Genomic DNA, 12,902 nt, shown 5'->3' on the forward strand with positions numbered 1-12,902 from the left:
CTTCATTCTCCGTACGAGTTCACGAGTTTAATAAAATTAATATGACTTTAGAATAAAGACTTCCACTCAATACATTCATCAAACAATGTGACAATTCTCCTTGAAATTTACCACATTTATACTATTCTCAATCTACATCCGGTCATTTTTAACCATATCTTATATCATTACCCAGTAAAAACTTACAAGTCAAGCTTTCACTTTCTATAAACAAATGTTCGTCCACGTCTTAAAAACCATCTTGTTCTTGTTATCACTCAATTTTTACTACAAATTGCAATACGAAATATTGAGTAGGCGAGTGCAAAGTTGCATTCATACGTTACAATAACGCCAAAAACAGGGCCATGTCTTTTCCTATTAGGTTATTAAATATATAAGTAAAACTACACCATAATATTTTATTACGAATGAGTCTCTCTATACACATAACCCCAAAGTCATTCTTAAAACAATTTACAACTGACAAAATTCCAGCTTAACATGCTGGTATTAGGAAATCTCTTCAGCCTTCAACATAATCAGAGAATCTCTCACCTCTTCTCTCCACACAAACTTCTGGCAGCTTGCAGAGCAGAATATGTGAGGATGATATCGGCACCAGCCCTTCGGAGGCACATCAGTGACTCCATCATAACTTTTTCTTCGTCTATCATTTTGAGAGCACCAGCAGCCTTTATCATTGCGTATTCACCAGAAACCTATTTCATGAATTAAGAAATATAAGAAAAAAAGGGTGGTGAAGATGATAAAACATGCAAACTTGTTTTAAAACTATTCAGAACTACATCTTTTTATTCACATAAAAGTATGCAGAGGTTTCCGTTTATCTTTTAATCAGAAATAGTTTGCTTAGTGCTAGAATGGGCAAAGAAAAGAACCTGGTATGCTGCAATTGGCAAAGGAGAATTATCCCTGAGCAGCCTTACGATATCCAAGTAAGGAAGACCAGGCTTTACCTGCAAATCCATTTGTTCATGTTTGTAAGAATAGTGCAGGTAAAAGTTAGCATAAATTGCGCCCAAGCGCACACAAGAAAAGTGAACCAACCAAGAGAATGTCAGCTCCTTCAGATTCATCCTCCCGCATCTCAGTCAGAGCTTCTCTGTAATTAGCTGGGTTCATCTGATAACTTTTGTTCCGCCAGCACATATTTATAAACAAACCAAGAATCAGCAATGTGTTATCGATTTCATAGAATGGTAAGTTCAACTTCAAGATGATACATACGTTTTCTTGTCTCCGAACCGGGGATTGGAGTCTAGTGCCTCTCTAAATGGACCGTAGAAAGAACTTGCATACCTGTTGGCAATAGATAAATGGCATTGTTTTGGACCAAATTATGTACCAGACACAAAAAGGACATGGATGAAGCCAATGACGACCTTCGCCGATCCATCTTTTAAAGTAAAATTTATATTCTTATATAACTGTTTGTCAATGAATAAACTCAGTAACAATTAGCAAAAGTAGTGAGATAGCTTATGGCAGCAAGAAGATGCAAATCTAAATGATTTGGACGGTCGTAACAATGGCAGTAAGGATGATAAAATTGCTTATAAGTTGGATGAGAAAGAAACCAACTTGTGCAAAATGGAACTGTTTCACATGAAAAATTGAATCAATATTCCCCACATTTAGGATCTTTAATATAATGCTAAACAATAGATATCAACTCTAGATTCTCCATAAACTCATTCTTCTAAGTTATAACGGATCAATGAAATATAATACTACATTTTTAGTTATTTTTGGGTTTTAATTTTCAAATTATCTTTGGAGTTATTTCTAATTTTGGATGCATGTATACATCTGCATAGCTGACTAAGCCTTCAGTAATTTTCAGTGAAAGCTTGTATAAACAGAAAATGGGATATGAAAAAGAAATGGCAAGTAAAAATTACTTTGCTGTATAGGACATTATAGAAACATGCTGAAAGCCTTCAGCATCAAGAGCTGCACGCAATGCTCCTACCCGACCATCCATCATATCACTAGGACTGACAACATCTGCTCCAGCTTGGGCCTTTTAGTAAATTAAAAAAAACGAGACAAACATAATGTTAGTGATGTAATAGAGAAATGTAACAAGGAAATCGGAGTTGAGACACCGCCATGTTGAACCCATTATTTACATGAATCAAAAATCACATCCATAAATGAAACAAATTAGACTTATTTGGAAGTGAAAAATTGAGCTTCGTGTTGCAAAAGTCAATAGAAGACACAGTCCATTACCTGGGCTACAGCTTGTTTACATAGCTGATGAACTGTTTCGTCATTCATAATAACTCCTACAGGATATCAAGGATATATAATTAATTAATGAAGAAGGACCACTTCTTTAAAACTCATTCAGATTAGGTCCTACTCTTTTCCCAACTAAAGTTGACAAATAGAGCTACGGACTACACATTAGATCGATGTCTATTATTTATAAGGAAAGAATATTTTTCTTTTTGAAAAATATTGGAATAAAAGAAAAAGAGACGAGACATATTCAACAAGTACTAAATTAAAAGTACAGGTCAGTACACAGCAAAGGGGAGAATACCGACTCAATTCCAGTCTTTTTCATGGGTAGTGTGGGAAAAAAATTAAGACTCTTGATTCCACAGAATCAGAAATAACCATTCACTGCAGAATGAAATGAATTAATGCTCATTTTCTTACCTTGTATTTTGAATAACTTTCCATGTTGAATTATCCTAGCTTTATATGATGTATATCTTCATAGCACATACTTACCATTCCAAACAACTCCATTCCTAATTCTATTCACATTTCAATTCCAAATAATTTCATTTGTCGTCTAAAAATACATTAAGGTCAACTTCTAAGTAGGTAGACATCCTACTATAAAACTTATTTGGTACCCATATGATTGTGATTCAAATACCAAGGTAGAACCTATTCTCTTCTTGTGTTCCTTATTATCTGCTAATCCAGAAGGAGACAAAAACAAAACATAGATAACTCATTAGTTAGTTATTTACAGTCGGTGAAGGGTATCAATCGTAGAGATAAGAAAAAAGATCATCTTGTACTTAATGAGAGAATTGGGGCCTTTGGGTATGAGGAGCTGCAGACCCTCAAAGTTCTGCAGCGCTATAATTAGAGGAGATTTACCTTATTCTTGTAATAAGAAACCAGGTTTCTATCAAAAGTAATAAAAGATCCAGGGAGCAGTACACGTTTTGGACAAGAATGAAATAAAGAGATTACTTGGGAGAGAAGTTTAGAAACTTTGAAGCATTTTAGAATCTTGCGGTGAGCTACAAGAAGCGAGAATGAAAAAAATTGAACCCTTCTTGCTAGTTCTCCAATGAAGGTATGGTTGGGACTTCGGAGAAATGCATCACCAGGAGTCGGAAAAGGGAAGACTTAAAAGTGGGCCTTAGGCAGACAAGCAAGTTGACCAAGAGACAAATGCTGGAGACAATAGACATTCTTATGTTTGCCAGTGTAGATGCTTAAAACTAGGTTAACAAGGATGAGAAGTATTTTCAGTAGAAGAGGATTAATTAGGGAGAGGATACAGGCAGTCAAGAAGGCAATGGAGGGATCTGTCAAGGTTTAAATGGGTGAAGTCTAGCGCTAAGAACATAACTTGGACATTGTTTATGTTTGCTATAGTTAGGCATTTGGAGCAATCCATGATCCAATATCCTTACAAAATCTTGCTTGGTCTGAAGCATGAGGAATAAGTGCAAGAATATTATTGGGAGCAATTCAATAACTTTTTTGGACCACATCATAAAGCAAGATCATCTCCGAAGAAGATTCTTATTTAGCATCCATGTCTGAAATTCACAGAATTCTCATGAATTAAGTCAGGAAATCATGTTCAGTATGACATTATTTTTATCGAGAAATGTTAGTTATTAATGTTAGTTTTGGTTATTAGCAAGAAGACCTCAAACCCATGACCTACATTTTTCTCTCTTTAACTTTTACCTCCAAACCAAACTTTTACCTCCGTATGACACATATGCTCCATGTTTTTAGGTCCATATGGTGTCGGAAATAACAACATTGACTCAAATATAACAAGAACCAACTAAAAAACCTATACTTTCTGCATTTTTCTCAAGAGGTTTCCAACTGAGTATAAAAGACAAATTTGATAGCATACCATCTTCTCTAACTATGCCATCATGCCCATCTGATGAATAGGGATCTAATGCAACGTCTGTATAAATAATCTGAAGAAAGATTGAATGAGAAAGGTCATTGGCTTAACTTCCTATATGAACCACAAAAATATAATATCTTCAAACTATGGAAATAGTGTTCACTCACAAGGTCTGGGTACTTATCCTTGAGCAAACGTATTGTCCGAGGCACTAAACCATTTTCATTGTATGCTTCATCTCCTGTGGGAGACTAAAGGGTGAAAGATGTTATATTAGATTGTGCTACAGTTATCTGACTGAAAACCTATAGTTTATAGGAGAGAGAATAGAACCTTCAAAGCATCTGGAATTTTGGGGAAGAGCACAATACTATTAACACCAACATCCCGTGCTTTTGCAACCTGAAGAACAAAATGCCCACTGAAAATTATTAAACTTTAGTAAGTTATACAAGATATTGTCCAAATGACATCACCCACATAGTTTAGGAATATAGACAAGAAAATCGTTTCATGTGTGTCTCTACTCCTTAGTTATAATCTATAACATCTATAACAATATATAATGGAGATACCCCATCTTGTATATACATTTTGATATTCCTATTTTGCCGTTAAGTATAGTTTAAAATTTCAATATTTTGAACCTCAAAACTATTATTCTGTAAAGTATACAAACAATAAAGAAGAAATAGTAGAGATGAACTATATCTATCTGCTTAAAATAACCACATACATCATTACTCTACAATACAGTTACACCTTTTTTCTTCCTCTTCCATGCAAATCTGCAATCTATATTGCTTATCCAACATGGTTTTAATTAAAATAATATAAATAATAAAAAAAATGTGGACTCACAGGTGCAGATCTATAAAATATATACAACGACAACAACAAAGTCTTTTCCTACGAGGTGGGTTGGCTACATTGATCAACCAGAGCTGTAAACTTGTCTTTAATCAAGTTCAAAGACAGACCATTTACCTCTAGATCGCTCTTAATGGGTTGACCTATAGTTCTTAATTGTAGAAGTAGTAAAGTACAAAAGCATATTTTTATCTTGATTATCATAGAATCGACATTAAAGCAAAAGGAAAAATTCTGAGACTTACTCGAACAATATTGTGCAAAAGAAAGTCTAAGAAATCTCCAATTAAATATGCTCATCTCACAGAAGTAGACAATTATATCTTTAAAACCAGACCGGTCATTGAACCAGTTAAGACATTGGCTCAGCGGTTCAACCATATTTGAATGAAAATCGACTAGTATTAATAAAATTATTATAGTAGTTAAATAATATGTAAAATAATGTTAAAAAAACATAATCTCATAAGTAAAATAAAAGACAAGTTTATAGGTTCTTAACCTTTAAAATGTATATAGAACTTCATATGAAATAAGTTAGCATACTTAAATTGAAATTTCAGTAATAGACATCAATATTTATTAATAATAAGTTTAGACATAGAATAAAATAATAACAAATATTTTAGGTTGATTTTTACTTTTTTGACAAATTTTTAAAACAACACGTAACTATTTTTTTACCGGTTTTCTGGGTCCTTTAACCGGGTTTCTCTGCAGGCTGCTTTTGCGGTTTATTTGAACCGGTTAACGGACTGGTTCACCAGTTTTCTGCTTCGACTAGCCAGTCCGGTTCTAGAACAAAAGTAGAAAGACATCTCCAATATCACATTCACTAGTATTTGTTAATGGTTTGATTTTGTTAACTTGTAATTCACTGTACTACATTTCTAAAATTCCACTCACTTTCGGCACTAAAATTGAAGAACGTAAAAATGAAACAAAAGATTTGAGGCAAACAAGGGATTCATTTAAGTGATGCACTAATGCATGATAGTAAGAGACACATAAACAGTAGCAGATAAAACCTCTTCTACAAGTCCATGCCTCCACCCAAGCCTGTAGCATCCAGGCATAGCTCCGATTGGAGTATCTTCCTCGCCTGCAAATTCAAACTTAAATGTCCTCATTATCCAACATCAAATAATCAAGAGAATAGTAGTCTATATTTCAACCCAATATCTACAAATGAAAAATAGTATTTTTTTTAGCAAAAAAAAATGATAGTGAAAAACGAAAAATAAATAAATAAGCTTTTGCAATATCATCGATCTTTGACTTCTTAAAATTCTCACTTTAGTCTCTGATCCTATAAAACTTGGTTCCTTTACAGTATTTTTAGTACAAATGACAGTAAGCAATGAAATCAAACTAGAACAGTGTTTACTCAAAATGCTTATAACTTACAAGTAATAAGTCCTACGTTATAAAAAAAAAAAAAATCACCGCGTGTAAATAGACCAACCTTCGTGAATGAAGAGCGGATACACAAAATTCGCCGGCGAAATACTCGTTTCCTGAAAAGCGGACCGAAGCGCAGGCGACTTCCGGTTCCGACGAGGACGCCGATGAAGTGGCTAATACAAAATCCAACAATCCAAACCAATCAAATCATTGCGAAGCAATGCGTAGTAAGTGGCAGTAATGCAAAAAACAATGAATAGACTCACAAGTGAAGGGACCACCGGAGTTCCAACCGGAGACGCTGGTTTAGGCGGCACAGGAGGCGCCGATGGAACCTTTCCAGCGACAACGGCGGCTTCGAAATCGGAATCGCTCGCTCTCACGACGAAAAGGCGCGGAGGGAACGACTTGGTGGCAGGTTGTGGAACGCAAAAGTTGAAGGTCCTCTGCGGCGCTCGGAGACCGACATAGCTCGGGCAATTGACCGCGGATGGCGCATTAGGGATTGAAGAAGCCATTGATTGCAGTATAGAACGCCTAGAACGATCGATTGAAGATTTTGGCGCCTTCAACTTTAGATTGGTTGAATGATATTAGAGATTTTTGGTGAAGCTTGAAGAATGGGATTGGGAGTGAAGAAGGAAAAGGAAAGTTGGATCTACAGGATTTGGGAGAGAATACAGATAACCAATGAGAAGAGAGTTGCAGAAACAGGATAAGTGAGGACGTACGTACAGGATTCAATACTTCACTTAGTATTAAATAACACGATAGTACAATGTTTTCTCCGATCTTATTATATCATCATCATCATATTTTTAATAATTTTTATATTTTAAAGTGTTATTTATCAATTTCCAAATAAATGTTTTCTAAGTATATCAAAGAATCATGTTAAATGAAATAGAGAAAGGCCCGATCTTCCTTTCATCAACGGCAAATTTCAGTAGGAGAGAAAGTGAAAGACTTATTTTTTTTATTGGTCTTTTTCTTTCGTTTTAAAAAATTAACCTAATTTTTATTTTGAAATGAATGAAAAGTGTGAAGATAATTATAAATGAAAAAAAATATTGGAAAATAGATAATGGAAGTTAGAGTTTGTTTTCATCATACTAAAAAGTGAAATTTTAAAATGTAACCTTATATATTTTCAAAGTTCAGGATATTTATATTATAAATTTTATTAAAACTCTTGGATTTTTATTTGAATATTGTGATTTAGATTTTCATTCATAAGGGGAAATCGTTCTTAATTGTTAGTAAAAGAAAAAACACTTCAATTCAGTAGCGCAGGTTGTAATAAGAGTTCAATGACATTATATTAATAAAAAATGACTTAGTCATATGTTAACAAATTAGAATATTTAAAAAAACATGACTTTAAAAGTTTAAAATCGATTAAAGATCGTGGAGATGTAAATTTTGTCTTACAAAATATTGATTTTAATTAGAATATTTAAAAAAACATGACTTTAAAAGTTCAAAATCGATTAAAGATTGTGTAGGTGTAAATTTTGTCTTACAAAATATTAATTTAAAATTTAAATCTTAATATAGTATTAAAGTTATGGATTAAAATCTATCGTAACAAAATTTTATTATTTATTAGGTTTATTGTTTTATTCGGATTCATGAATATTTAACTTCATATACTAGATATATATATAACTCCATATACAAGATATATACGTCTCCGCTCACGTAAGAAAGATTTAATAAAGTTTCACGATAAAATTAGTTTATAATATCACCTACAAATTAATATTATAAAATTAAGATAAGTGTACAGTGCACTTTTTTTAATAATGGAAGAAGTTAAAAATAGTACTTCTTTATATATACAATGAAAATGAAGGAAGGAATTTATGAAACTATAACTAAATATTTTAAATTTGAAAAGATAAAATATTACAAAGTTAAAGTAAAAATTCATACTTAATCCTTTATTTATGTTTTTCTTCAACCCACAAGATCTACACGTATAAAAGGTAATGTAATCTAAAAAACGAAAGAAAAAACATCACTATTTTCCTCGCACCTTTTCTATTCAATCATTTGACGAGTGACAAAAAAACTTTTCTTTATTTATTACTACTTTTGCATATTTTTAATCTAAACACAGTGAAAATTTATTTCTTTATTTTTTTTATCCAACTAAACAAATTCATTTAACTAATATGACGTACTGATTGTCCTTTAACTTGTGTTTTAACTAATTATCGCTTATAACCTATCATAATGTTGCGAATCTCTCCCCACTTTATAATTAAAGTTTTTAAGAAACAAATAAATCAATATTTAGCTATTTTTATTTTCTAAAAAATATCATAAAGGATGTTAAAATGGGTCAGATCTGCCAGGTCAGTCCGTCAACCCGTCAAAAAAGGACGGGTCGGGTTGAAATTTTTAACCCGTCAACCCGTTATAATTTTGCCCGCCTAACCCGTCAATTTAGCGGGCCAAAACGGGCCAGTCCACGGATCAGCCCGCCAACCCATTCTTTTATATATATTTTTTTAATTTTTTATGTTTAAAATTAAAAATAATTAAAAAATAAAACGTTTTTATATTATATAAATAAATTTTTATATATAATAGATTTATAAACAAAAAATTATAAAAAGTTTTAAAAAGTTTAAAAAATTAAGAAAAAAATTAAAAAATTAAAAAAGAAAGACAGACCAGCCCGCTGATTCACCAGCCCGCCCTAAGACAATACGGGTTACAATATCTAGCCCGTTTATTGGTGGCAGGCCAACCCGACCTAACCCATTTTTGACGGACCACAGATGGGTCGGACCAAAACGAGAACCGTTTTGTCACCCTATATTTACTTGATATTCTCTCATGCAATGACGCATTTATTTTTAGCTTAAATGAACTCATATATTATAATATTTGTCAATTTTTTGTATTTGGTCTCTTTTGATAATAATGTTTAAATAATTAACGTGCCAATTTTTAGTATTTTTTTAATTTTTTATTAATTAATTTTATTTTTTAATTTTTATTAATTTAAAAATATTGTCTAAGTGTAAAGTCATTGTGTGACGTGATAAAAAAAATCAAAAATTTAAAAATGGTTTATCACTTTAAAGTGAAAATTTAAAAATAATAATAAAATATTTAACGTAATGAGTAATCATGATTCATGAGTTGGAAGTCTAAAAAAAAGATCTTTTATGGATCTTGTGTTTAAAGCTAGAGAGAGTACTACTGAGTTCATCCAACAAGAGATTCAATGTCCAAAAAAATCTATAATTTCAAGGACGGTAAGAAAAATTACAAGACCAAATGCAAAAGGTTACAAAATAATTAAAAGGCATAATAAAGAATTAGAACAAACTACAAAATAATTACGAGACTCTATATACAAAAATTATAAAAATACAAACTTTTAATCCAAGCCCCAAGTCTCTCTCATGTTTTAGTGTAACTCCTCATCCATGATTTCATCAAATTATAACAAACTAATTTGCACCAAAGGATGAAGAAATTAGAAAATAAAAGAAATCAAAATGAAAAAAAAAATTACTCCAATCTATCATAATTGATATCATAATCAAGATAAATTGTTGAATAAAACCTATAGTGAGAGTGTTTTTAAAAGATTTGTAGGATGTACATAAACTTAGAGTGTGGGGGAAGGACATATGATATTGCAATTGGAAAAAAAAATAGAGATATCAGCATGACATGAATGAATAAAGACTTGCATGAAAAGAAAATTTATACTACCTTATGATAGAACTAAAAGACTTGAAGAAGAAAAGAGAGGTAGAAAAAGAAGAAAAATATTGGGTAAGAAGAGAGAAAGAACAAAAAAAAACACGTGAAAGGGCTTATTAGAAAAAAAGAGAGAAAAGAAAATAATTGTAGAGTAAAAGTTGAAAAAGAAAATGTTAGAAAAGTAATAAAAGAGGAAAAACTACTTACAACGCTAACTACTAATATTATTAAGTAAAGATAAAGATAAACAAAGTTTGAATGAAGAACTTAAGAGAATTCTTATCCAAGAAGATTATTCAAATTTTAAATTGAGCATGTATTAGTGAAAAAGTTAAAAAAAAAAAAAAAAACTCTTGTATATTCTTAATTATTTTTTGTTTTTTAATAACTTTAAAAACTTTCGATTGAGTCGATTATTTAGTAATATTTTTAAAATTTAAAACTTTTCAGTCTTTTTATTATATTTTTTATTTAGGTAATCTTGTTAACTTTTTGATATGACTGTTATTTTTATCTATAATTCATATATTTTCTTCTTTTATTAAATTAATCCAAAAAGAAAAAGTCCATTCTTTTAAAATAAATGTGTTTTTTCTACAATTTTTTTTAGTGCAAGATACTTTCTAATGAAATGTCACCAAGCTAACATTATGTAATTCTCAAATGCTTAAAATTCATTGTTTTTTAATTCTGAAATTGAAGTTAAAATTAAGTGTGTTGATTCTGTATCAAATTGACGTAAAATCCATTAGAATTGATTTTCTATCTAACGCAAAATCAGTATATATTTAGTTTTCAAAATCAATTAAAGAATAAAAAAAAAAGTTGAATAAAAAACAACTGATTCTTATTTATTCTTATTTCTACGTTAGAACATTAATTCAGTTGAATAAAAAATAATTAATTCTTATTTCTACATTAAAAACCCAACATCGAAATAAACCCATTCCGAAGAAATTATACAATAATAGTAGAATATTTAAAGAATACGTTGGAAGTAGTTAGCAGAACTCATCCGTAAATATCAAAACTTCTCAGTGCCTTAATTGGTGTTACAGGAATTTTGATGCCTTTCCGGAATTTTATCCACCAAAGATCTACAGAGATGTTAGAAACAAGATTAGATTTTTTTTTTTCATCATAACTTTTGAGGGAGATATTAGGATAGCTTTTCAATAATCACATATCACTATGTAACCATGACACGAAGATAAATTTGTTATCAAAATCCATATTTAAGGGTGTATTTTTTTCAAAGATGGATTTAAGTGAGAGTGAGTGGATATCTTTAAAAATAAAAGTTGTATTATTTCTTTTAAAGGATTTGGTGATGAACGTAAGTAGATTTAGAGATGAAAATTGTGAAAATTTGTGAATGATTTAATTGATATAATAGGTATAAAAAGATTTTAATAAACAGAAATTAAAGATTATCATATTATTTTGGTACGGGAATGTAATATAAAATGATTTTTGTTATTAAAATAAAGCTAATAATAGATAATAATAGAGAGAAGAAGAAAAGGAAGAACACATAACAAGAGGATGGGTAACAAACTTTTCTGTGTATTATTATTAATAGGAATAGTCGTAACATACAACATGTAATCTATGAAGAAAACAAATCAACTAATTAATACAAATATTTACATAAAAAGTAGAAGTAATAAATCATATGAGCATCAATCATATCAATCATAATCATATGAGTAGATTTATCAAAAACCAATGGACAATCATTAACTCATAACATTTCCCCCTTGAGTGTCCATTGATAAGAGAACATCTCGTTAAAACCTTATATCAATCATATGAGTAGATCTATCAAATTAATGGACAATCATTAATTCATAACAATTTTTAAATTAGTTAAAATATTTTTTTTTAGAATCGAGGTTCATGAATAGTTTGGAAGAAAAAAAATAATATTGTAATAAATAAAAAATATAATTTTTTTGGTAAAAAAATAGATGTTAAATATTATTGTGATTATTGTTTTATTGACATGTTGAAATAATTTTCATTTTAGTAATAAATTTTAAAAGCTATATATATTTGATTATTGCTAATAAATTGTAATTATTGTAGTGATTAAGATTGCTCAAACAACAGATCCTTCATTGAAGTATATTAGTTGTATCAGAAGACTCTTGGAAATCTTAGTTAAAATATATTAAAAGAATTCTCACATTACACATTTTATTAACATTGATAAAAGTTTATATTTCAAATACTTTAAAGATATATAATTCATAATTATTTTTTAATTATTTAATAACATTTTATAATAAAAAGTTTCTATTAAATGATTCCTGAGGTTTATTAGAAAATAGAATGTTTATGGGAATATTTTCAAGGATGAATGAACTTTGATTAAAAAGAAAATGAAAAAATGCTTCTAGCTTTTTATCAACATATCAAATAGCATGACAAACAATAGTGCATGCATATGAAATGAGTATTATGGTAAAAGAGGATATATTATCCTCAAATCTCTTCGACTAAAGTCGGATGAGAAAAATTGAAGATCTTGGTAATATTCACTCTAAAATCAATGGAAAATAACATTATTTAGCTTCCTAAATTTGTCCTCCTACTTCTTTATGTATAGCAAATCACTAAAAAAGAACATGATATAAATTTTTTAATATTTCTTTGGGACAAGTAATGACAACAAATTAGAAGGATGAACATTGGTCGATTTAGTTTTTCCACGTATTAAGTACCATTAACATAAGTTTAGAGTTCTTAATACATTATTGGC

The 12,902-nt window shown here is 30.3% G+C and overlaps 1 protein-coding gene across 1 annotated transcript; it reads right to left on the reverse strand.

Moving 5' to 3' along the window:
- Nucleotides 1–328: 328 nt before the first annotated feature.
- Nucleotides 329–7,144, reverse strand: LOC114163353 (delta-aminolevulinic acid dehydratase, chloroplastic). The gene is made up of 12 exons (XM_028047616.2): nucleotides 6,676–7,144; nucleotides 6,471–6,582; nucleotides 6,034–6,107; nucleotides 4,469–4,537; nucleotides 4,303–4,386; nucleotides 4,136–4,205; nucleotides 2,239–2,294; nucleotides 1,905–2,026; nucleotides 1,231–1,302; nucleotides 1,051–1,132; nucleotides 882–959; nucleotides 329–701 (listed from the first exon to the last, which is right to left on the reverse strand). Exons 1-12 carry the CDS (start codon nucleotides 6,925–6,927, stop codon nucleotides 534–536), a joined length of 1,239 nt encoding a protein of 412 aa, XP_027903417.1. The 5' UTR covers nucleotides 6,928–7,144; the 3' UTR covers nucleotides 329–533.
- Nucleotides 7,145–12,902: the final 5,758 nt, after the last annotated feature.

Source organism: Vigna unguiculata, chromosome 9 (genome assembly GCF_037176805.1).
Source record: "Vigna unguiculata cultivar grain cowpea cultivar isolate G323 ecotype 2 chromosome 9, ASM3717680v1, whole genome shotgun sequence".
NCBI classification, from domain to species: domain Eukaryota; kingdom Viridiplantae; phylum Streptophyta; class Magnoliopsida; order Fabales; family Fabaceae; genus Vigna; species Vigna unguiculata.

What these genes read in the sequence shown, in the direction of transcription:
- LOC114163353 (XM_028047616.2), bottom strand. Translation starts at nt 6,927, where the DNA reads ATGGCTTCTTCAATCCCTAATGCGCCATCCGCGGTCAATTGCCCGAGC. An exon ending in AAATTCCAGATGCTTTGAAG is followed by an intron (nt 4,387 to 4,468) that starts GTTCTATTCTCT and finishes TTCACCCTTTAG; the next exon opens with TCTCCCACAGGAGATGAAGC. An exon ending in ATAATGTCCTATACAGCAAA is followed by an intron (nt 1,303 to 1,904) that starts GTAATTTTTACT and finishes TATTGCCAACAG; the next exon opens with GTATGCAAGTTCTTTCTACG.